General features: G+C 40.7%; 2 protein-coding genes across 3 annotated transcripts; one reads left to right on the top strand and one right to left on the bottom strand.

The window, feature by feature from the left end:
- The first annotated feature begins 21 nt into the window (after positions 1–21).
- On the top strand, positions 22–3560 carry tmem30c (transmembrane protein 30C). Of its 2 annotated transcripts, XR_004104008.2 has the most exons (8): positions 23–366; positions 632–748; positions 1059–1166; positions 1809–1899; positions 1997–2143; positions 2234–2446; positions 2646–2915; positions 2948–3560. XR_004104008.2 is itself a non-coding variant. In XM_031293681.2 (7 exons), exons 1-7 carry the CDS (start codon positions 169–171, stop codon positions 2831–2833), a joined length of 1062 nt encoding a protein of 353 aa, XP_031149541.1. In that variant the 5' UTR covers positions 22–168; the 3' UTR covers positions 2834–3560. The 2 variants fall into 2 exon arrangements, 1 of the variants encoding a protein (XP_031149541.1); XM_031293681.2 differs by having other exon boundaries at positions 22–366; positions 2646–3560.
- Positions 3544–24202, bottom strand: dcbld2 (discoidin, CUB and LCCL domain containing 2). The gene is made up of 15 exons (XM_031293664.2): positions 23820–24202; positions 21361–21585; positions 19731–19868; positions 13132–13183; positions 12990–13062; positions 10722–10855; positions 10450–10490; positions 9876–10091; positions 9039–9163; positions 8407–8554; positions 8156–8302; positions 7971–8064; positions 7844–7893; positions 7621–7755; positions 3544–5620 (listed from the first exon to the last, which is right to left on the bottom strand). The coding sequence occupies exons 1-15, from the start codon at positions 23920–23922 to the stop codon at positions 5202–5204; spliced, it is 2100 nt and encodes a 699-aa protein (XP_031149524.1). The 5' UTR covers positions 23923–24202; the 3' UTR covers positions 3544–5201.
- Positions 24203–24882: the final 680 nt, after the last annotated feature.

Genomic DNA, 24882 nt, shown 5'->3' with positions numbered 1-24882 from the left:
GCCTGCTGGGAAAATCTCTTGGCAAGCAGAGTGTTTGTGTGTGTGCGCAGGGAGATATCACTGAAAAAAAGAACCGGAAGAGAAGATAGAGCAGCGCATTCTCTGACACACTTTCTGGATCTCCAGCTGTTTGAGTTCCTCTTCTGTTCGTAACCGAAGGTCCTTCTCATGGGCAAAGTGAAGGGCAAGTCTGGGCCCTTGGCTCGGAGGCCAGACAACTCAGCTTTCAAACAGCAGAGGTTACCTGCATGGTCTCCCATGCTAACAGCTACCACTGTGCTGCCCTTCTTCTACTTAATGGCTTTGATATGTATGCTGCTGGGAGTATGGCTGCTTCTTACAGTGCAGAGCACACAGGAAATAAAGGTGAGTGTGGTTGTTTCTGAAAATTGCACTTGCTTATTTAGTATTGCTAAATATAGTAGTATAGTATTTATTTATTTTTTTTAATATGTGGAAATATTTGTAGTTTAATACTGTGTGTGTGTGAGAGACCGAATGCCCTCTTGTGCAATAAAAAAAGGGAGTGACAAAGAGAGGAAAGATCCACGGGTGTGTTTTGAGTTCAGTAAACAGTAACAGTTTATTTGCAATTTATTCTACTCTAATTAACTTACTCCTGTCTTTTCAGTTGGACTACACCGAGGCGGGGACATGTGACATGTGTTTTGAAAAGCGTAAAAATGTGAGCAATGCAGCCCAAATCTGCACCTGCACAGTTGTGTTTCCCATTAAGAAAGCATTGAAGGTAAGTTTGACAACATAGCGTGACAAAGCAATATCAACTTTTGGTTCACTTGCAAGCCTTTGCTAGACACCTAGTAATGTAAGTATGGTTGAAAGCTCTGAAAAAGCTTCTAAGAGGACCGTAAGTTAAGATTATTCTGTAAAACTGCTATATTCCAAGGTCAAGTATTAACTTTCACACTCGATATCCAAGCTCCATTTGCAGTGCTTTTATTTCTGGTCCATCCTGTAAATATTAAAGTCAGTCAAATACAGAATTCAGCCTGACAAGCACATCTCTGCTGATGATATGTGTCCTGCTGCTGTTCCAGGGAGATGTCTTTTTCTACTATGGCCTCCAAAACTTCCATCAGAACCTCCGCAGATACATGGACTCCAGAGATGATGCACAGATGGTTGGTAGGAAGACAAACTTAAAGGTAGCTTTATTTTATCACAATAACATTGTTTAGACTCATTATTTATTATTAGTCAGTATTTTATGTCGACATAAAATACCGACAATAAATGCCCTCAGATAGCTTGTTTGAAACTGAAATAGTACACTGATTTGTTTGCCTTTTGATGTTGTGGTGGAGGAAGTATTTTACTTAAGTAAAAGTACATAAGTATTAACAGCAAGGTGTACTTGGAGTATCAGAAGTAAAAGTAGCATTTATGCAACAGAATGGCCCCCTAGTGTTAATATTGTTTAATTATTACTGATAAATGATTGTGCTAATAGCTTGTTCAACTTGTAGTTGGAGGAGATGAAGCTAATTTTACCAACTTTATATACTGTTGTAGTATAATATATATAAAAAAAATCATATATTGTAAACTGATCACGTTTTGCATGTAAAACCTGAATCTTGAATGTAATTACAAACTACAGCTGTCCTAAATGTGGAGTAAAGAGTACCATTTTTCTCTTTGAAATATAGTGAAGTAAAAAGTATTAAAAAAAATACCCAAGCACAAGTACCTTAAAACTGTACTGAAGTACAGTACATGATTAAATGTAAAATTGTATTGCAAAATTATCTTCCCGAGTTTCACCATTAACCTTGTTTCCTGACTAGAACCCGAGTTCATACTGCGAGCCATTTATGAAAGACCCAAATGGTCTCCCCATTGCCCCCTGTGGGGCTGTGGCCAACAGCATCTTCAATGGTACGCACCACTCATAACACACACATCAATCATCACATCCATCCTCAACTTTATTTCCCACTCACACTGGCCTCTTAACTCGCATCTTTTCTCCCAGACACCTTCACTCTGACCTATCATGGTTCCAGTGGTCCTTCAATTCCGGTCCCTCTGTTACGGAAGGGCATCACCTGGTACACGGACAAAAATGTCAAGTACCGCAACCCAAAGAATGACAACATGACCCTGGCTCAAGTATTTGAAGGTAAATGAAGGATAAAACCTTTTAATGAAACACAAAAACAGTATAAAAACCAGTATCATTCATAATGTCTGATTTGTGATTACTACATAGGCACAGCACGGCCTCTGTACTGGCAAAAGCCTGTGTACGAGCTTGATCTCCTCGACCCGACCAACAACGGCTTCATCAATGATGACCTGATCATATGGATGAGAGAGGCAGCCTTCCCCAACTTCAAGAAGCTCTATGGGGTTTTATACAGAGCCAAACAGCCCTTTACTAAGGGTCTGCCTGCAGGGAATTACACCATCAACATATCGTACAGTATCCTTTCACTGCTATCAGAGATGTCTTTCATGGGAACTTTGGCGTGGGCACATGTCCTATTGTGTGCATTAGTTTCCTTTGTCTTATCTGCTAATAAACAGTTTAACACAGGGACTTTAAGACAACAGGCCGGCTATTTGCCATTGAGCTTCTCTTTGTGATCACCTATTTTCAGCCTTGACATCTGCCTTTCCAGACTTCCCTGTGCAGTACTTCCGAGGCAGAAAGGAAGTGGTGCTGACCACGCTGACCTGGTTTGGAGGTCAGAACCATTTCCTGCCCATTGCTTACCTCGTAACCAGCTGCCTGATCCTATTGATAGCCATCATTCTCACTGTGGTATGGTGGAAGTTTGGGAAAAATGGAAAAAGATTGGAAGAATGAAGGAGTAAGACGTGCACTCGGAGGCTGAGGAGTGAAAATCTCACAAGCACCTGAAAATGATAATTGTCGTGCTACTTTGGAGTTGTGTTAAAGAGACAACTAATCTGAAATGACAAGAACATTGATACAAGCACATGAAGGAGAATGGTTAAAGCAAATTCATGTGTTGGAGAACCAATGAAGAATTAAGTTTGACATCTGGAAAATGACCTTCCCTGGCATTTAAATGACCCACGTTTTTTTTTATGTTGCTCTAAAGAACACACTGAAAGCTAGGGGTGTTAGCACAGGCTTCAAGCTTTCTTTGTGATAATTTTACTTGAACCTTTGCATTCTTTAAATACACACCATTTTGTTCATGTACTGTAATTTAACATGATATATTATAATTATTACATTAAGAATGAATTAAAATCCAGTCACTGTGGTGTTAAGGCTGCATTTCCTGTTTCAGTGAATGGTAAGTGGAAAAACTAAACTTTTTATAAAAATAAAATGCAGAACGCCAACTGTCAGACAAACCCTGTAATTCTGATTAAGCTAAATTGTAATTTGTGGATACAGGTTATTACAGCACAATGGTGAGCCAGTGCCAATGCTGAAAATGAATGTTTAATAGCACAATACAAGAGTCTACAGCCATGCTAACATATGTATGTTAACATGTCTGTAATATTGTTATGACAACAGCTGAAGATAGTAATAAAACATTTCCTTTTTAAAAACTTTTTATTTCTCTATATACAATCAGTGAGAGCCACATAAACACAATCCCTCTGTGACCAGGGAGCACCAAAACTCTGATGTAGATCGCCTTGGGTTATTGAGCACAATCGGTGGCACAGCTGTGTGAATAACACCTTCAACCAGGTGAGGTTGCTATTCTGTAAAGTTATAAAAGCAGCTTGTTCCATTTTTCTCCATCTGCACTGCTGCCACAGTGTGGCAGAGTGTTTGGTCAGATTAGTACCACAGGTGGGACAGGAGAGGAATGCAGTCTAACTGGTGCTCCAGACAATGACTGAACACATCCTATAATACAACTATAAGCCGCATCAAAACCTGTCCGAAAACTAAACAAAACTAAAACACACAGGACTGAAATATCGAAACAGCTTACTACACATACAGATGTTGATGCACATTGATACAAGAAAGGAACACTCAAATGCAGTTAGGACAGATCAAACGCTCATTAAACACGAGACAATCACCATGATGCACGCATAACATCTTAAAGTTCAGGACAAACACGCAGTAAACTATGAAATTATCAGCTGTAACAGATTTAACCCATTTGCCTCTTTTCTCTGTACCTTTTTGTTTGCTAGGATATCAACAAATGGTTTTTTTTCCCTACATTAAAACTGCTTTAATGTTTATTTGGCTAAACTTGCGCTGTTGTCACAATTGTGAAAGTTGCTTCTGTTGTGAATTAACATTGCATAAACAGAAAGAGGCAACATTTGGTCTTCGATATTACAAAAAGTATCTTCTCTTTGTGAAGTTCAATGGATTGATCTTCCCGATCAGCCTTTTCAAGTTAACATACAACATCTCTGACAAGGTTAAAAACAAAAACTACTTATTGTCATTAAGGTGTCCACAACAGTGCAACCACAATTCTTTGATGTGTAATCAGTAAGGGTAGTGGTGGGCTAGTTTCAATAAGAGTTTCTCCTCATCAGCAGGATGTGAAATAAAAATAAATATCAGTAAATCATCTGAGAGGTTTGCAGTAATGGGATTACTAGAACTATACACAATTTCAAGTCATGCTTTTTATACAAAGTAAGACACAAACGTACCATGGAAAACTAGAGTTTCTCTAGAAAGGAGGAATTCATTGACTGTGGATGTGGGGTACTTAATGCAACATGCAGTTCATTCCGTAAGAGAACCCTTTAGAGTTGATGAATGTAAATCATCAGGTACATTTCAGTTAGTTCAGTATGTAACAGAAAAATAATGGAAATCACAGTTTAACAAAATGCAAGAACTACTTAGGATCACAGAACAGGGACAAAGTCTTTATCAATTAGTAGTCAGCTTTCTCCTTTTCATCCTCCCTCCGTCAATCCATCCCTCCAACCTCCCGCCTCTCACACCTGGCGCTAACACATTCATCTATGTGGTTTCAGTGATAGGACTGTAATGGCACTACACAAGCAGATTGTGGCCATGCAGAATCGTTTAAGCAATACAGACATCTCCAGATGAATCTAAAGCTAAGGTAGTGTTCATTCAAGAATGGAGCCCAAGCTCCAGGGCTCACAGGTTCACACCTCCACCTCCTCCGTTAACAACCCTTTATCTTTGTATGTTGGGTTGTGTTGGGGCAGATTAAGGCTATGTGCATTCAGGCTCTTCAGCTCTTTCCCATTGGCTTCTGAGTGCTACTCTGAGGTACCTGATAGGTCAGATCCTCAGTGGGTGTGACCTGTCCAGTGGCATTCTTGGGTGTATCATAAGCCGTCCTCCCTGAATGGCTACTGTCTGTCTGCGTGAGCAGGGAGGCCGGCCTGGCACCCATGAAACTACACACCGTGGAAGGCTGGTTCAAAGAGGAGCCCCCTGATGGGTGGCATCCCATATCAACCACTATGGGTGTGGCGTATTCAGATCCCGAGGCTGGTAAGGGTTCTGCATAAGCGTGGTACACATCTGGTGAGATGGGAGCGTCGTACAGGTCAGGATCTGAGTATCCTGGATCGGGCCCTTCATCTGGTTTAAAGGTTGACCGGGCACCTAAAGTCGTAACACCACTCACCAGGGGCTGAGCATATTCTGAAAAAAAGAGCATGTCATAGTGTATTAATAATTAATAATCTAACAGTTTATAGGTTACAAACACTCAAAAACATCCATGATCTTACCATAAAGAAGGTACCTTATTGAGGTTGTGGCTACTCCTGCACTGCAAAGCAATGTTTTGATGAACAGGTCCCTGTATTGTTTGTATCACAGATGCCAAACTTAACATATATCCAGGTTTTTATTTATTTTTTAAATCACGCCATAACATATAACAGTAAACAATAAACTTAAGCTAGTGTTGGGTTGTAATGTCAAAGCTAGCTCTTTTTAGAGAATTCTGACCTTTGCTCATCAGTTACTAGTTAGGCCTGCAAAACTCTGTGGAGAAACATTACTTTGCATTTCCTTCCTTATAGAAGATTTTCAGTCAACATAAATATTACTGGTGTTTACCTCATAGACTAGCCATGTTAAATACATGAAAACAGTTGTATTCCTTGTTTTCACGCAATTTTGTATGCATAACAGTTCTAGTCTATGCTCTTTTCGGCCGGATGTCCGTTTCGTTCCGCTTTCTTTGTGTTGGAATTTTAAACTCCAGTGGATTTATGAGGACTAATGGTTAACAGATCTCTGCAGGATAAATCCAGACAGCTAGCTAGACTAATCTGTCCAATCTGAGTTTTCTGTTCCACGACTAAAACAACTTTTGAATGTTACACCAAAACAGGTTCCTTCCTGAGGCTATTTTGCAGTGGAACTGGGGCTCTGTACGGCGCTTAGCACCGCCCATAACGATTGTGATTGGTTTAAAGAAATGCCAATAAACCACAGCACGTTTTTCTACCAATCCCGGAATGCTTTGTGGACTAGCCAGACCCTCCTCTGCAGCGTTGTGTAGGAAGGTCTGGCAATGCGAGACTGTGCAACAATTGATGGCTGTAATGTCATATTAAATTAACTAGTACAGTGCCCGTTGAAAATGTGCCTGTTTGGAACGGGCCGATTGCTTGGCCTGTGGTATTGCTGCTTGTAGAATTCTTCAAAACCAAATTGTACCCCAAAATTAGTTACAGAAGGACCCCAAACCACTTCATATGCAACTCCACTGTATAGCATACTACTGACTTACCTGACAGGGAACGCTGCAGATTCAGAATGTAATCACAAAATATCACAATGAAAATGTGGAGTAATCAGACATTGGCGTCAATCATGGCAGTGCGCTAGCCATCCAGCCCATAAGAGAGCTAATCGGCACATATCTGCGTTCATCAACCACCAGAACCGGACTGTGTGTGTGTGTGTGTTCTTGATTAACTATAATTGTGGGGTCCAAAAACCGGGAATACAGTATACTTGTGGGGTCCGGACAGCTTTGTGGGGCCAAAATGCTGGACCCCACGACTTTAAAGGGCTGTTTGAGGGTTAAGACTTGGTTTTAGGATTAGGGTTAGAATTAAAATTAGGTTATGGTTAGGGTGAGGGTAAGGGTTAAGGTTAGGCATTTAGTTGTGATGGTTAAGGTTAGGGTAAGGGGCTAGGAAATGCATTATGTCAATGACGGGTCCCCACAAAGATAGTGCCATGCACTGTGTGTGTGTGTGTGTGTGTGTGTGTGTGTGTGTGTGTGTGTGTGTATATATATATGTGTATGTAGAGAGAGAGAGGTTTGGCGACGGTAATGTTATTTGTGTTGTAAGTTAGCAGTAGACTTAATTAACCCGATGTTATGTTCTGCCTCCGTTTAGAAGTGCTGAATGTAGGCTACAGCTCACAGCAACTTAATACTATATAGTATTGGCAAATGGCTTTTTATTGAGTTTCCTCTTAACGAAATAATAGACACTGAAAGGCGTAGGGCCTTTTCTTCGCCAACCAACCTTATTCCACACAACAGTCGCGATGCTCCAGGAAAGTGAAGAAAAGTTAGTTTGGTATATCCAGCAATCATGTAGCTAACGTTGGAAGCAGGAAAAGAGCCAAAGGCGAACACTGTGACTTGAACAGTCACAATGTACAGTATTTACCTGCAGGTTCAGCATGTAGTCTGGGTACAGCACCTCTCCCTGTTAGCCGGCCCACCTCACTGCTGCTGTACCGAACTGAATCCTCGGTCTCCACCATCTTGGAGGGCAACAGCTGCTTCATGCTTTTCCACCAGTCTGCAGCAGAAGCACAATGAGATACACTGAGTTGCACCACCGAAACTCATACAGACCTATCGGCCTGTGCTGCAGCCAGATTACATACCTGTGCGGTCCCAGTGAGGGAGATCATATGTTCCTTCAGAACTTTTTTTCCTACGAAGAGAGAAAAATAATGTCAAACTAAAGTTTTCAAAGGGATTTTTTTATTGCATGATAATGAAAATGCATACCTGTTCCTCCAGTGCCAAGCACAAACCACAATCAAGATGAGAGCAGTCAGAACCATGACCAAAACAGGCACCAGAACTGCTGCCATCGCCACATCTAGTAGCAGAAATATGACGATAAACATCAGATGACAAATGTCTCTATTAGGGATCAAACAAGCTTTTTATAAATAAAAAATATGACGCACCTTTGCCAGTGTGAGGAGGCATAGTGGTGTTTCTGATGTCTGGGGTGTGTGTGGTTTGGCCAAGATGAGGGGGGCGTTTTGTACCCACAGGAGGTGGAGTATGACGAGAGGTGGGCAACCTTGACCTCGGCTCTGGTTTCGGCCAACCTGTCAAAAACATTTTTAGGACAGAAAAGTTAGAATTGAGTAGGAACTTATAATTCTCTTTGTAGGGATATTTGTTTATCTACGAAGCAACCCTTTCCACCTACCTGCATTTATTGGGCAGCCAAGCAACTCCAACTTAAGAGCAATTCTCTGGTGCCATAGGGTTGGTTTTATCCTCACATACCGGGCCTCAATTGGGGGAATGAAGTTATTCCTCACCTCATGCAGGTAGTTGATGTTGCCTTGGAAAATCTAACATAAAATGAGAACAAACTATCTTAATTGTACCAAAGATTTAAACCAAACTGTAGCCCAGTAGTAGTAGTTCCAAACAAACAAATGCACTATAAAAAGGTGATTATTTTCCAACTTGGCAAGCTAATAACTACTTTCCTCCACACAATAAGAGCCTGTGACAATCCCAGCAGAAAGCAGCTCATAGACAGCAGTTCCATCCCAACAACCCAGCCACTAAATCCATATCCATTTATTATTAATACCCAAGTGTCCTGGCTTGTCTACCACAGCACTTAACTCAAAGCACTGACTGCTATCATTTCCTGCCATAAACATCTCTTAGTCAATACCAGTTGCTATGGAAACAGTCCAAGTAGGAGCCCCTGCAGCCTTCTAAAGCGACATATTTTAGTCCATTTGCACTAATTTGAAGGAAAACAAACTAAAAGCCCATGACGTAATTGTTGCGCCAATGGGGTTTATTGATTGCATGTATTACCTTGTCTTGTGTAGAATTTGCTTCCCTGTAGATGTACCACTGCTGGCCATCGTTACTGTGCACGACCCGGTAGGCTGTAACATAGTACTGGTATTCTCGTAGGGTGGAGCCAGTGGTGATGATACCTAGATGAGTAGGAACATTAAGATAATGCACAATTGGCTCCACTTAAAGTTTAAACGCTTTGCTTGTAAATCTGTGAGGCTGTACTTCAGCAACAGTGCTAAATGCTAATGTCAGCATGCATGTTTGCCATTGTACTATCTTAGTTTGGCATGTTAGCATGCTAACATGTGTTTATTAGCACTTAACACAAAGCCAAGGTGTTTGGTCAAGCATTAGACAAATTATCATTTTTGACCAGATCATGGTGATGAGAAGTCAGGGGATCCACTAAGTGATTATTATTCATCCTGAGGGGAGCATGATCGTCTGTACCAAATGTAATGCCAGTCCATGCCATCCATATGTTGCACTAAAAGCCAAAAATAACCCGCTGCTGGCACTAGAGGAAAAGTCAGGGGGTGACCAGATTCATAAGAATTTTTCCTCTGGGCACCATCAATGTCTGTTCATTTCATGACAATCCATCTCATAGTTGTTGAGATAGTTCAGTCTGGACCAAAGTAGTGGCCTGACCTACTGACCTTTCCATCCCTAGAGTCATGCTGCTAACACAACTAAAAATCATTATAGGTGTGGTATAACATAAGGGAGCATTTGCTAGAGAGCCTTATTCTAGGCTTACAGTCAATTTAAAATAAAGTGGTTTTAGTGTTTAGTAATTTCAGCGAGAGTGTTTGTTTGAATATGAATGTACAGTATGTAGTCGTGTACCTTTGATCCTCTTCTCCCTCTTGAGATCGACCTGCAGCCACTGCTGCTGGTCATTCTGAGAAGATGCCCATGGCAGCCCCATCTTTTTAAGACGTGCCCCTGATGGCGCCCACTCACTGTGCTGACCAATGATGTTGTTCCACTCCCACACAGACGAAGCAGACAGCTGAGTATCCGCAACGCCACCAGACTCTAAACCAAGCGTTCCATAGCAGCCTGCAAGCACAGAGAGGCCATCATTATAACACTAGAAAATGTTTAGGAAACTGAAAGATTTAAAAAGGCCTTAATTAATATATTTTAAAAGTTTGTATGTAATTCCTTTAGCAGCATTAGAAATGTAGAGTCAGATTATAACATCAATCAAATTTGAACTGTGAGCATTTGAAAAAAAAAAAAAAAAAAAAAAAACAGCAAGTAATTTACTCCAGATTTTGTGCTGCAGACTAATAAAAATAACGGACATTAGGACATTACAGCCAGATTTACACTCAATTCGAAATTACAGATGCTGACATAATAATTACATTTACAGGATAAAATTATTACAGCTCCAGAAAAAAAGAAAACTCACCTTTGGTCTTGAAGGTGAAGAGGCTGTTGGACAAAGTTCCTCTGAGGAGAGAAGTGAATAAGAGGAACATAGATCACATCTGAGACTTTATATTGATAATCGTTGAAAATTGCCTGGATTTTGACTCCTTTAAAATAATAAAAAAAACAATAAACCACAAGTATTTTTCACAATATGATTTTCAACCATTTCTTGCATTGTGTGTGTTTTTTTTTTTTTTTATAAACATATGATTCTAATTGATCTAAGATTCACAACGAACACTCTCCTACCCAGTGGAAGTGACATTGTTAGCCAGTGTGGCCTCGTAGTGAGGGATGCCTTTGCTGCTGACCACGCTGATCCTCCCTCCCACAGCGTTGGACACCACACCTGCATGGACGGCTGCCACACACACAGGAGAGGACTGCAGAATGAACGGAAAGATGAGATGAGATTAAGGTATGCTGGTTATGCACTTTTCTATTTCCATTACAACAAACTAAAGCCAATTATTTCCCCCCACATCTGACGAACTGGGAATATTAGGCAAATTAGACTGATAACAGATTAAAAGTCACGACTTTGATTAAAACACTTTTTGCACGAGACAAAACAACACGGTCACTGTGTTACTCTTTGTAATATACTTTTGTGTAAGACGTACCGGAGTAGGAAGGGACATCGCCAAAAGCTTAACTTTGCTTTAACATCAACAACATTACAAGAAAGTCCCACCCCAAGTCCAAATGTTGATACCAGTGCTTACTTTCGCAGCCTGAGTGAATGCTAAACATGCGCGTGGGTGGGTGTTAAGACCATTGTGGGCAAAGTTGTAAATCAATGGTCAGGATTGCTTAATGGTCATATTGGATCCCATACCATTTTTGCATTAACTACAGTAGCTTGATTTGAATTCAATGAGCTAAAATTTGCTGAACCAATCATTCTTGTCTGGTTATCTTCAGAGCTAGACCAATAAATCTGCCAGCTATATTAGCTTGCAGATAATAGATGTATGTTGACAATAACTAACAAGTAATTGCAGTACAGCCAAACTATTTTACAGAAAATGTACCATGGCATATATATCCAATATCGATATATTCATCGTCCACCCCTAACCCTTCAGGAGTGATACCTCTGGATTTTTTGAGTTAAAATATTTGGCACATAAAGATTTTTTGTGGAAATCAAAACTGGAGCTAAGTATCTGTGGTGGAAATGCAGGTGAAGCTGCAGAGTTCCTAAAACACTAGGAGCGTTTGCAGGGGAGTTCGTGCGGGAACAGACAGTGCTGTCAGTGTGATTACAAAGAACAAGCTCTTAACCTTCAGACAGTGGCAGATAAAAAAAAGAAAAAAGATGAGTCAGCATGAGGTCACTTCTCTGTAGAGAAGATACTGAGGGGTACTGACTGTAATGATTCACTGCTGGCTGCATTCCTGTCCAAACCTGCTGCCACATCACTGAAAAATGGACAAAAAAAAAACTCTGATTCCACTCTGGTCATGATTTTCTTCCCGTGAACAGCTGGTTGAGTGAGGTGGAATTTTATTACTGGAAAATACCCACACTGGAATTCACAGTGGACAAGATTGTGGGAAAACTCTGGTGACCAATGGAGTGACAAGCACATGTATTCACGCACACACATGCACAGCAGTCAAATGCTGCCACAAGCAATCAACACATGCCCTGTGACTCTTAAACTTCCCAAAAACACACACCACTTCCTAAAGAGCGCCATACCAAACCACTAACACAAAGCTTTGCCCCAAAACCGCCGCACCCTGCCTCCAACAGAGGAAACCACACTAACACACATGAAACGTATGATATGTGGGATGTGGAAATATAGAAACCAGTACATGGATCACAGTAAGAAACACCAGATTAAAAAAACAAAACAAAGTGAGATGCAGCTTATCCCTCACACTGACTCATTCTCCAGCTTTTTGTCTCGCACACTCAACACACAGCTCTGCTCAGCGCCCTCTTGCAGCTGGACTGGATTAGAGGCTTATTATTTTCGGCCAAACTATTATCTCACCTCCCTTTCACCCGCTGACCCTGCCCCTCCTCTGTTCCTGTGGGGCACCTCACTCCCTGAAGCACACCCCAACACTCCTCCCTGTCCTCCCATCAGCCAGCAACACCCCTCCCTCCCTCTTTCCCTTCAACAAAACCCAGAGCTCCGAGCATGAAGTCATCAGCCAGAGACTCGGCGCCCGTGACCTCACGCGCAGCGGGGGTGCTGTGAGGTCATCAGTCCAGGACTCGCATACCATGGACCAGAGGCACGTTTACACAAGGAAGAAAAAGAGGAATCAAACGGAAAGATGTGCAGACTTGCAGCAAAGTAATGGATGGCGGCAAAAAGAGAAAAATAATGGAGCAAAGCCATGAAAACATGAGTAAGCAAATGCTGACAGTCTGGTGGATCCTGTGGGGTAACCGTGACCAAACAGCACGAGACCACAGGGCACCATGACTCACCTGGAAATTTAATGCAGAGGACACCACAAAAAGAAAAACACATGCATACTGTATGTGCTCACCTCTCTGTATCCATTAGGTATAGTTCCAGAAATCTCCTCGGTAGATGTCAAGCAGCCTGCTGGACAGTATTTACTAAGAAGAAAGAGACACACAATCAATATATCGGACTAAGATAACTGCACAAATGAAAACGTTATTTACCTGAACTCTGCCTCGGGGAAATCAGTCCCTTTGTCCAGGCAGGTGATTAGATCTGCAAAAGACAAACAAAGAATGTCAGAACAAGTTTCTCTGCACGCTCCTGCTAACCCCTCCCCGCCTTTCTCTATCCGTTTCTCTCTCTCTCTCTGGCAGCACAACAACCTCCAACCCTTCCAGGTAATTAATTGTATTTAATTATCTGGTATTTAAAGTATTTAAAGTAATGAAGAGTAGTTGTCAAAATTGGGCAGATTGTCCCACAGAAGGATTTTACAATTAGCTTGACTGAAAGTAATTCTTCCAACTAGGGCAGCAACTAACAATTATTTTCATTATTGATTAAATTATAAATTAATCTGGTGACTATAAAATGTCACAAAATAGGGAAAAACCAAAACACAAAAATATTCAACATAAATCAGAGAAATGCAGAAAGTCCTCACATTTGAAAAAAAGGTTTGGCTTTTAATTTATTTATTTTTACCATTTTTGCTTGTGCAATGTCTAATTTATTTACTGTAATAAATCAAAAAATGACCCCAATGCGTCATCAGATATTAAGGTAACATGCTAAATTGAAATACTATCTTTTCTGGCAACAATGCAAATGCCAGTATTTTGTCCTTTTGAAATTTCCGTTCCGTGACGGAATTTCTGTTTGTGTTTTGTTATCAACTGCCCAGTTTGACAGCCAGGCCAGGTTGCCAGATATACCTGTAAAAACGTAAACCCAGCGTGCTACAGCTGTAATGTTAGTACAGCCATGAAAGCAGCAAACAAACAAATGAGATCAACGTAGATAGATTCTACCCAACCTAAAACAAAACAGCATGTTTCTAACAATTGCGTGAACAGAGACGTTACAAACCCCGGGTAAATATTGGAGATGTATTTGAAAGATGGAGACAGCTTCGAGCCCAAAAGGACACTGAGTTGGCTAATTTCCTCCTGAACAGGTAAGCATTAGCTTCAGGCTAATTCCGGCTACAAGGGACGGGCATTTTATGCAATTTCATCATTTGTGTACTCACATTGAATTGTATTGCTAGAGTACCCGAGTTGGTTACTCGCAAAAACAAATTGAGACACAGCCAGTAAAGTGATCCCGACTGGTCCTGGCTAACGCCGCCATGCTAACCCTGTTAACTGCTAACGTTACCGGAGGACCAGGCAAGCGGGGCACAAGTTATTTTAAGCCAAGAGAGGGGGACTATAAATTGGGAAGAGAGGGCCATGAGTTTGCAGTGTGTTTAGCGATTGTTGGCGTAATTCTAAGCCAATAAAGTGTGTTCAGTCAGGTGGAGAAGACGGCAAGGTAGTGTTATTTTTAGTGGTTCCTACCATAATTCTAAGCCCAGGAAGTGTGTCTGTCCGTTGGGTGGAGAGGACGGCAAGGTTGTTGTGTTTTTAGTAGTTCCTACCGTAATTCTAAGCCAAAAAAGTGTCTCTGTCAGTTGGGTACAGAGCTCTGCATGAGCACTGGCTTCTATGACTGTCAATGTAGCCAGCATCTAACGTTAGCTACTCCAGTGTGCTGTGAAGTCATGTCTGGCTATGTGAGACAATTGTCTAGCAACATTGTTGTGGATGCTGCGGTCTCAGCCTGGCAATCTCCGTGAACTTCGAGTCTGGGGAGGAGGGGGCGGGGGAGACAACTCTCTCCAGTATTTTGAATTTGTACTGCAGTAACTATTTTAAACACTAGCTGTCAGTATTACATATTGCACCTTTACGATTCATCAATTCTCAAAATAGTTGCTGATTGTTTTTCTAATCGATTGTTCGACTAATCCTTTCAGCTCTAATTATTTTCTAAAGCTGAAGTGATCGATCAAGTTTATCTGAATCCATTTGGTTGATAAAATGTCAGAAAACAAGCCCACGTTGACACATTCAAACTGACCAACAGTTAAAAACCCGATGATATATTAAGTTTAGTATCATACATGAAAATATTCACAATTGACTTTTTGTTCAGCTCAACATCAAACACATGTCCTAAAGTCCGACAACACAAACATGTGTGTGGGTGTGTGTTTGGGGGTTCCTTACTAAATGACATGAGTGTTTCAGTGAGTATGTTTACATGCAAACTAATATTCCACTATTATTCCAAATAAGACATTATTCCGAATTTGAAACGGGTCATGTAAACAGCATATTCCGTTTGGATATTCCGAATAAGGCCTTTTTCTGAATATAGCATTTTAGTAAGACATGTGGGTGTATGCCGGTATTGTTCAGGTTTTAGAAGCATTCTTTGGACATGTATACAGCGCATTCGGAATATGCATCTCAATTATGGGTTTTACCGAAGTTTGCAACAGTTTACAGCCTTTTGCCTGTTTAAAGCTTATGGTCAGCTCTGTGCGTTGCTATGGTTGTTGTACACAAACCAACTAGCCAACAGTTTGCAAGACTGCAGTAGAGATGCATGCCCAAAAGAAAAGCCGACATTTCTGTTCGGTAGGAGAAACGGTTACTTTTAATCATTATGAAAGATTTGGATATCAACAGGTTTTTGGATATGCGCAAACATTGCATCACCAAACTTTTCAAGAAGGTGGTTAAAGGAACACGCCGACTTATTGGGACTTTAGCTTATTCACCGTAACCCCCAGAGTTAGAGAAGTCGATACATACCCTTCTCATCTCCGTGCGTGCTGTAACGCTGTCTGACGCCCCCAGCATTAGCTTAGCCTAGCACAGATCATGCAGGTAACTGGTTCCAACTAGCCGACTGCTCCGAATAAGTGACAAAATAACGCAAACATGTTCCTATTTACATGTTGTGATTTGTATAGTCACAGGGTGTACAAATAATAAGGTCACATGAGACACAGCCATATTCTAACCGTATACTAAGTGGGAACTATATTCTCAGAAAGTGGAAGCACTGCTACTTGGGCGGTGTGATTAGCGCAACACCGAAAAGCACAGTTACTTCAGTCAACAAAACCAATGTGAATAGCTAGTTAGTAGCGAACGTGACTGGTGATCATGGCATTATTTGTACACCCTGTGACTATACAAATCACAACATGTAAATAGGAACATGTTTGCGTTATTTTGTCACTTATTCGGAGCAGTCGGCTAGTTGGAACCAGTTACCTGCATGATCTGTGCTAGGCTAAGCTAATGCTGGGGGCGTCAGACAGCGTTACAGCACGCACGGAGATGAGAAGGGTATGTATCGACTTGTCTAACTCTGGGGGTTACAGTGAATAAGCTAAAGTCCAAATAAGTCGGCGTGTTCCTTTAAAGAAATGAAAGAGGGAGCCTGTGTTCGCACAGTTCAAATGTGTCCGCTGCCAGTTTTAAAAATCTGAAATAATTCTATTTTGCACGCCCGCACATAAACAGGAAATATTAGTGGAATATTCATTTTCATTAGGCATCTAAAGCTTAGTCGGAATATCGTCTTTTTTGGAGTAAGGGCAAAAACCGGAATATTATGTGCATGTAAACGTAGTCAGTGATGAGACACACCACATATGTCCAACAGGATGATGTGGACTGCTGGAAACTCTATGTAACCCCTGCGGTGGTGGTCAGTCTCGGTGAGTCTCCGCCACATTATCAAAAGGCCCATTTATCTAGGAAACCAACCAGTGAGTCAAACTGACTAATACCCCCCTAACCACCGCATGTCGCCATGGTGACGGATTTACTTAGCTGTGCAAACTGTCCTCCTACGCTCGTCAAAAAACACACATCAGTTGTTTGTTGTTTTCAATGTAATTCAGTCATACTGAGATGACCACACAGACAGAAATATTACTCTCCTGCACACACGTCACTGCCCTCCCTCTTCTTGTGGCTTCAATTATCTGTTTATCTGAAAATGTTCCACATGACAAAGCACGTCCTTCTAAAATTACAATCACACAGTTACAACAACATTCTTATTTAAGATAAAATGCATTCAAGAATCTGGTTCAGACTATAACATACAGTAGCTACAATATTCTTGTGCCTGCGGATTTATGTCTAAACATCAATTATGAAGCTGCCATGTACAAAAGTTTGGTGGCGACAAGAAAGAGACTTGACTTATAGTTTGATCATATCTGACATCAACCATTTTCTCCACTGTGTTTTATTTATGCAAAGGTCCTCTGAGGTCATCTGTGTAAAGACATGAAACACTGATTAGAGAAGTCTGCCGTTTGTCTTTGTAAAACGTACCAAAACTCAGATGATGCATTGGCACAGTGTATTGTGGCTTCAGAGAGATCTCTGTGTCATCTGTACTGTATGTCCCAGTTTGATGGCTGATTATTCATTCCAGTGATTACTCAAGAAAACAAATGCCCAGATTTTCTCGGTCCAGCATATCAAAACGTGAAAATTTGCTGCTTTTCTCTGGTCTATTTTTTTGTAAATGTAATATCTTTTCAGTGTGTCCTCTATGTTGATTTTGTAGTGGCGGCCCACCATGGCAAAATTTCTGCCACCACGGTATCAGAAATAGGGCTGTACAAAAAAATGTAGCCGCGGTTGCCTTTTAAATGATCCTGCCGCTCACATTGCAATTTAATAACAAGTATAACTATTCAGAGGTTATTGGGCCCGTCCAGTTGGGTTGTTGTTCGGACAGACCTGCCCCCACTGCTAAATAAAATCCTAAAGGAAACACTGCTTTTTATTATAGGACTGATCTGATATGAGAATTTCCTCCTAAAGAACTTTAAATTGTCTCATTCACTGTTAGTTTATCAAAATGTATTGTTTTATTTTCTTTGTGCATAAGAGATAGTGAGTGAGATAATAAATGTACTACAGTGATCTTAGAAGGCGCAACAAGGTGTTAATCTGACGACATTCAATTCAGACTTAAGACGTGTTGAAAGTGATAGGGAAATGTTTCTACCGAACTGGTAAGATTGCCATTGTGACTTCTAGGTAAAAGGCGCTGATACAGACGAGACAAACAAGTTCATTTGCCATCAGATCAACAGGGGGATGTGTGTCTGAAAGGGGCTTCATCACACACTCCTTCGATACTATGATATCACAATAAAGAAAGGTTAACAGTTTCTAGTCTTAATATAAAACCACAAAATATTATTACTTTCCATTTCTCTCAATTACTTTCACTTCTTCTTGTTACTGTTCCTTTCAAATGGCTTCATGCTGTCCTTGTTCTCCTCTATCCCTCTCTGCTATCTTTTACCAAAAGTAAAAAAAACTACTAAAACCACAAATACAGTAACAATAAAACAACAATTCACCATTTTCACCTAGACATGTAGAACTGTAAAACTGCAATGTGACAAAACTCAGACTCAGACACATTGACGGTTGAGTCAAGGTTATATAAACACATCTGCTGGTGCCACCCGTCTGTATTTAATACCATCTGTTCCCACATTAAAAGGGGGGGAAACGATAATTTGAGAGGATGGCCGATGCCCACTCGCATGACGACCCTGCACACTGCAGCTGGACTTCCAGATATGAGACTGATTAGAAAATACCATTCACATCAGACCAGCTCTTTATCTCTTCTGTGTTTAAATACACTCTGCAATGGTGAGCAGACACCACGTTGTAAATGCTCCTCTTATTTGGCCACAAGCACTGTTATCACAGAGCTGCAGACACAATTCTCCATTTTTAAGTAATCTTTAAAAACTGTTACTCTTTTTTATGAGCTGCAGACACTGTTTGCTAACAAGATAATTGGAAATGTATATCATCTTGGCTCCAGTAGTTTATGTTGGCCCCGGCATGTAAGAACAGCAACACTGGACAAAACATTAACTAAACAAAAATACAAAAGCATTTTATTAAAACACATCATGCTGCGTTTCCTGAAATGTGGGTTAGAAATTCTCAGGGGTCAAAACGGACCAATGGAAAACTTACTTAAAACCAACATGCATTAAGTAATTGCCTAAATGAAAAAAAAGATGCCTAAATCAAATTGCCTTTGTGATTAATAAAGTTGCATTGAATGGAATTGCATTGAATTCATCTAAAGGGAACTTGAGGACAGTCAGACCTGATCCTAATTTACCCAAGAATAACTAGACCTGATCCAAGATGCAGTCAACACAAACAGATCCCAAACAGAGAGAGTAGTTTACAGTTTTCACTCTCCATCTCACCTAAAAAAAAAAACACATTTCTGTCAGGATTATAAACAATACCTGCTACATGTCAGCATGATTTCTTTTATGTTTCACCTCAGGCCACTGTAATACCACCACACATATAAGAACTAAGACCTAAAGTACACTTATGTTACCAAATAAGCGCACATGGTAGAGGTTTCAACTTGAAAAAAACATCCTAGCACAGGTTGAAACATGGATGCAGGAACTTCTACAAATCCTTCGACTATGAACCTTCAGAAAACCCCCAACTGCACAGTGGGCAAGCTACAGACAAGAGTGTTTTTTACTGAATCCAAAGCTGACGTATGGAGAGACAAAACTATGGAGGTGGTGCAGAATGAAACAAACAGTTTCCAAAGCAGCTCTTATACCAAGGGCCAAAACAGAAACGTAAATAAGCTCACCATTACCCTGGCCCTGCAGGCTGGGACCTACAGTAAACACACAGACAGGTGGAGTGAGCTAAGAACTTGTTACCTGCGTGTTCGGTGGTGGAGTAGGACAGGTAAAATCCACGTCCAGTGTGGTGGGTCCCACTCATGAACTGGACAGTGACCTGGTTGCCAGTGGACTCAATCAGCTCCTTTACCTTCAGACCCAAACCGCAGTACTTCACTATTAAAAAGCACAGGATGAGACACAGGAAGTACAGGACAGAGAAGAGCGTCTGGTTATACAAGCCTATTTAGTTTAAGCCTATTAACATAAACAACAACAAATCGAACAAAACAAAACGCTATATTAGGTTTTAGTGTCTAAAGAATCCTTGTTTAGTGGTTGGTGTAACTAACTGGGCTAATGGCAGGCAAGAGTACATTTACAAGACTTTTGTCCCAATGCATGACTTTTTAATACCTTGTAAGGCCTTTTCTTGAGGAAACTAATTCCTAAATTCAATGTTTTTTTCAATTTTCAAATCCTGCAGATACCCTAGAGTGTACTTTTACCCCTAGAGCATTTCAAGAAATAATTTTGGACTCATGTCCCATTTTATTCATTCAAATCACCTGAAACAAACTAAAAGAAATCAGATCAAACATTTTCCCCAATTTATTTAAGCGGACATCTTTTTCCACCATACAAATTTTAAACTGGCCAGGTAAATTCCTCATCCACAGCTTGTTTTGTATTAACTGTGCATCTGTAGGTCTAATATTTAGCTTAATCTTTATTACGGGCACCTCTTATTGGAAGTGTGCCCTGCAGCACTCTGGCATGAGACCAATTGTGACTGTAGGCTTAATCATGTGGCCTATGTCTTTCACTGCGTTTACATGCACTCAAGTAACCCGGTATTGTCAACTTTCTGCAGCCGCTTGATTTTTTTTTTAAATCACTGTGTAAACAAATACTTTGGACAGAGAAAGTATTACAGTGAAAACAGTGCAAAGGGGTGAAAGCGATGATTTTCTCTTTGCCCTTGTATCCAAAATATTTCAATGTTTAGTGTAAATTAAAAAAGAAAAAACACACATCCTGCTCAATGGCATCTGAAAATTATGCAAGCAATATAAGCTTATGAAACTCAATTAATTAGGTTAACTCAAAAATGCAGTCGGACTAATGCTGAAAATTATAATAATAAACTCTTCCTGGAAGTCTGCTTCCACAGCTTAACTGGAGCCATTTGTTAAGATCTGTTAAGTATCTCTTCAGGCTGCACAGTCATATATCTTTAATAAAATTATAAATATTACAACCTTGGTTCAAAAGCATGTTTGGGGTCATGGAGGAAGTCTGTTTACGCCTCTACGTAATGCAGGTTTCACAGTAAATACGTATAATAGTAAATCGTAATACGTCCTGACATAACCGAATTCCTTCTGTGCATGTAAACATAGACAGTGAAGAAGCTAATGATATGCATACAGATTGGGAGATGGCTATGGGCCAGGTTGGTTGTGGTTGTGTGTATAGTTGTTCTGAGCGCCCATGCTTGAAGGCCGAGTGAAAGGTAAGTCATCCTAGAGAGGGTTGCAATTGGTATTTGTGTAAAGAATAAATAAAAAAAAAGAAGAGTGTGAATGTTGAATTTTGTCAGTTTTGGAAAGAAATGCACCCCCCCCCTCAGTTCAAGTCCAGTCTAGTATCTGGTCGTCACTCTCACCAATCTCACTCCTCTCGGGTCCGATGCCATTGTAGAGGCGGAGGTAGTTGACCTGGCAGTCACTGTCTTCTATGTCCAGCTCGGCGAAGTGAAAGTGGACCCTGTTGCCACGGGGCACGCTGATCTCCCACTCACACACTGTGTTATTCGGGTATGTCCCCGGGTAACCCAGAGAGGACAGAGTCCCACTGCTGGGGCCAAGTACACTGGGGCCACAGCCATCACCTGCAGGACAACACAAACACTGAGTTTCAGGGGAGGGGGGAAAGGATACCGCTAATAAATGCACACACAGGGTGGAAACAGGAAAGACGAACCAGAAGAGTTTCATTTGACTCAAGATTTATGAGACAAATAATCACCAAAAATATGCAAATTGAAACACTGTTCATTAGCCTGTGTGTGTCCTAGTGTGTCTACTAGCAGACGGTTTGAGTATGCCGCTGGAGCTGTTCTTATTGTCAACAGATCCCATGAAAAGACCAAAACCAACAATTAATTGATCCATGTGTAGCCACAGACCTCCATTGTTGTCAAAAACAACCACTGAGCCACACTGTCACACTAGGGGACATGTTCCTTCATTACAACAAACTACACATACAGTAGGCACTGTAGTTTATTTTGAGTGAATCCCAAATACACAGTCCCGCTATGGTAAATGTGTAGTAATCCACAGCTGAAAATAGTCTCCAACAAATAAGTTCTTAATAATACAATGAAGCTGTTTTAAGAAATTACTTAGCCTTTTTTTTGTTACATTTTAAAAGATGTATGTCTTCAATACTGAATACCAGACACAGACTATTGTCATGCAAGTTTAGCTGACAATTAAGAAAAATATAGAATAACACCACCTATATCTATAAGGTTCTTGTATTTTTCCACTAAGACTACCATCTGTTAAGAGGGATCTATCTAAGAGAACAGTGCCTGTCCTAGTGCATCTATAAATGTTACATCAGCAACACTAGTTTCCTTTAGCACACACAGCCAGGGATTAGGCAGTGTAATAAATCCAAACATTACTTTCTTTTCTTTGACACAGTTTTGTATATTTGCAGATTTGTTTATGTTTCTTAATACAACAAATAATTATGATGATCAGAGTGATTTCAGCCATAAATCGGAGTTGGTGGTTCAACTCTTGTTTTGCAGTCCTTGAGCAAGACACAACCCCCAATTGACTGTGAATGTGGTGGGAGACAACTGTAAATTGCTTTGGATTGGAGCTGAAATAATTAGTCATACCTATGGTCATACCACATACTTAAAGTTTAAGATGATTGAACGCATCTTAAATTCAATTTTACCAAAAAAAAGTATGACCACAGACATTTTTAAAGGCTACGTTTGCTTTTGTGTCCTCTGAGCTGTCAGAAAGTTGAGACATTGTGTGTGTTGATGCTGTGGAAGATAACACTCAGTCACGCTTCATGGTGCTAAGTGGATGTTCTGTGGGCCTGGAGTTATGCAAGAGCCTCTCAGTGGACACTATCCAGATGGACAGGACAAAAACAAAGCTGCTTCCCTCAACTCTGACTCACAAATACTGAGCAACTTTATGGCATTCACAGGAGTTCAGATTACCTTCCTGATGTTGTTGTTGAAAAACAAACCAGAATACAACTAAAATCTACCCTACTGTTTCATCATCAATCAGACCTACTCAAAAGATTTATGTCATCACACAAAATACCACAAGATTCTTCATGTGAAAAACAGTAATAATTCATGTAGAATTTAGTTACTGTGTCCACGTGTTTACAGTCATACCCCCACTGCTACCCCAACCCCCAATCTCTCACCACCTGAGGTTGGCTGTGGGCTCCAAAAAAACTACTAAATATTCGTATTTAGGTGCAACGTGGTGTAAAATAAACCGACAACAACCAAACACATTGAGCTTGCCGTGATTGTAGTAGTACGTTCACGGTATATTGGGTATACATGGGCTACCTGGAAGGAGAAAAAAAGGCCTAAAGCTCCTAAGTGTGCTGTTGTCTCTTAAACCCAGACTCCATTAAAAAAAACAGGCAATTTAAAAGGTAGCTATCTTATCGGGAAACGCAAATAAGTGATAGACTGTGACTTTAAACGTTTAACAAATCACTTAAAGCCACACGTTAATTCAGCAGGCAACTGATTAACCAAGCAGCCGTTATTCCTTCACAAGCTAAATTTTTTTTAGAACCGGTTTGTCTGGTATTACTACACCCGTCTTTCAAAGTGACGGGCGGCGGCGTTTCGGTGTAAACTAAGCGGAACTCCACGTACACACGGCCATGTAAGGTAGGTTTTAAGTTTGGAGGACAATAACAATGTACCGTTGCCTTACGATCATCTCTAAACACTTAAAACATCCGTGTTCACGCTTTAAAAACCAGCATGGCCGCATGTCGCTGCGGTTGTTACACACTCTGCTCCTCCAGTTGTCACCGCAGCTGTGTGGCACCAACCTTTCTGTGCTCGACAGCCTTCCGTGGTGAGAATGATGAGAATCGACAGGACGAGAACCCCGGCCCCTGTCGGTCCCCTGCCCACCATTACCGCTCTGCCCATAGCAGCCTGCAGTCTGAATGCATAATGCTCGCTTCTGGACCGGTTGCACGGCTTTAACCTGTACCGATGGTGGGAGAAATACAAAAAAATAATCCTCGAGAGCGAGTCCGCGTGTGGTTTCCTCCCGAGGATGTCTTTTGGTTGTCGTTTTAACAATCCAGTGGTTGGCGACACTCACTATGGAAGTGCTCCACACACATGCATATACACACACACGCACAGCCAAGCTGTGGAGCTACTTCCTCCGCCGAGGCTCCTCCTCCTGATCTGGGACTGGGATACCCGAGTCCCCCAAGTGGTCTGAATGATCCCAGATCCACCTACACCCTTCTTCTCCTTCTCTTAATACATCCATGCCTACACCCCATTCAAAGTCACTTTTAAACAGTGGTGGAAGAAGTACTCAGATTTTTACTTAAATAAAAGTAGCAATACCACTACAGTGTAGAAATACTCTGTTACAAGTACAATTTTACTTTAGTAAAAGTACAAAAGTACTAGCATCCAAATTTAAAGTACCAAATTATTCCTGATGCAGAATGGCACGTTTCAAAATATTGTAATTATATTATTGAATTATAATTATTGATGCATTGAAATACACATTACTTTATTGTTGCAGCTTTTCACTAGCTTATACTGACAGGTAGCTTGTGAATAGATCAATAAAGTCATAATAATACATCATCATTTATTTGTTGATAGAATTTTGTATTATTAATCTGGATCTGCAAAGTAGCCTAACTGAAGGTATCAAATAAATGTAGTGGAGTAAAAAGTACAATATTTACCTCTGAATTGTGGTGAAGTAGAAGTATAAAGTAGCAGGAAATGGAAACACTCTCACACAAATTGTACTTAAGTACATTACTTGAGTATATGTACCACTGCTTAAATACTTGTTGCAATGTTTTGTACTTACATATATTAAAAAAAGTCTTCAATTCACTGCCTTAGATA

This window comes from Sander lucioperca, chromosome 8, assembly GCF_008315115.2.
Source record: "Sander lucioperca isolate FBNREF2018 chromosome 8, SLUC_FBN_1.2, whole genome shotgun sequence".
NCBI classification, from domain to species: domain Eukaryota; kingdom Metazoa; phylum Chordata; class Actinopteri; order Perciformes; family Percidae; genus Sander; species Sander lucioperca.
This window is presented reverse-complemented; position numbering and strand designations above follow the sequence as displayed.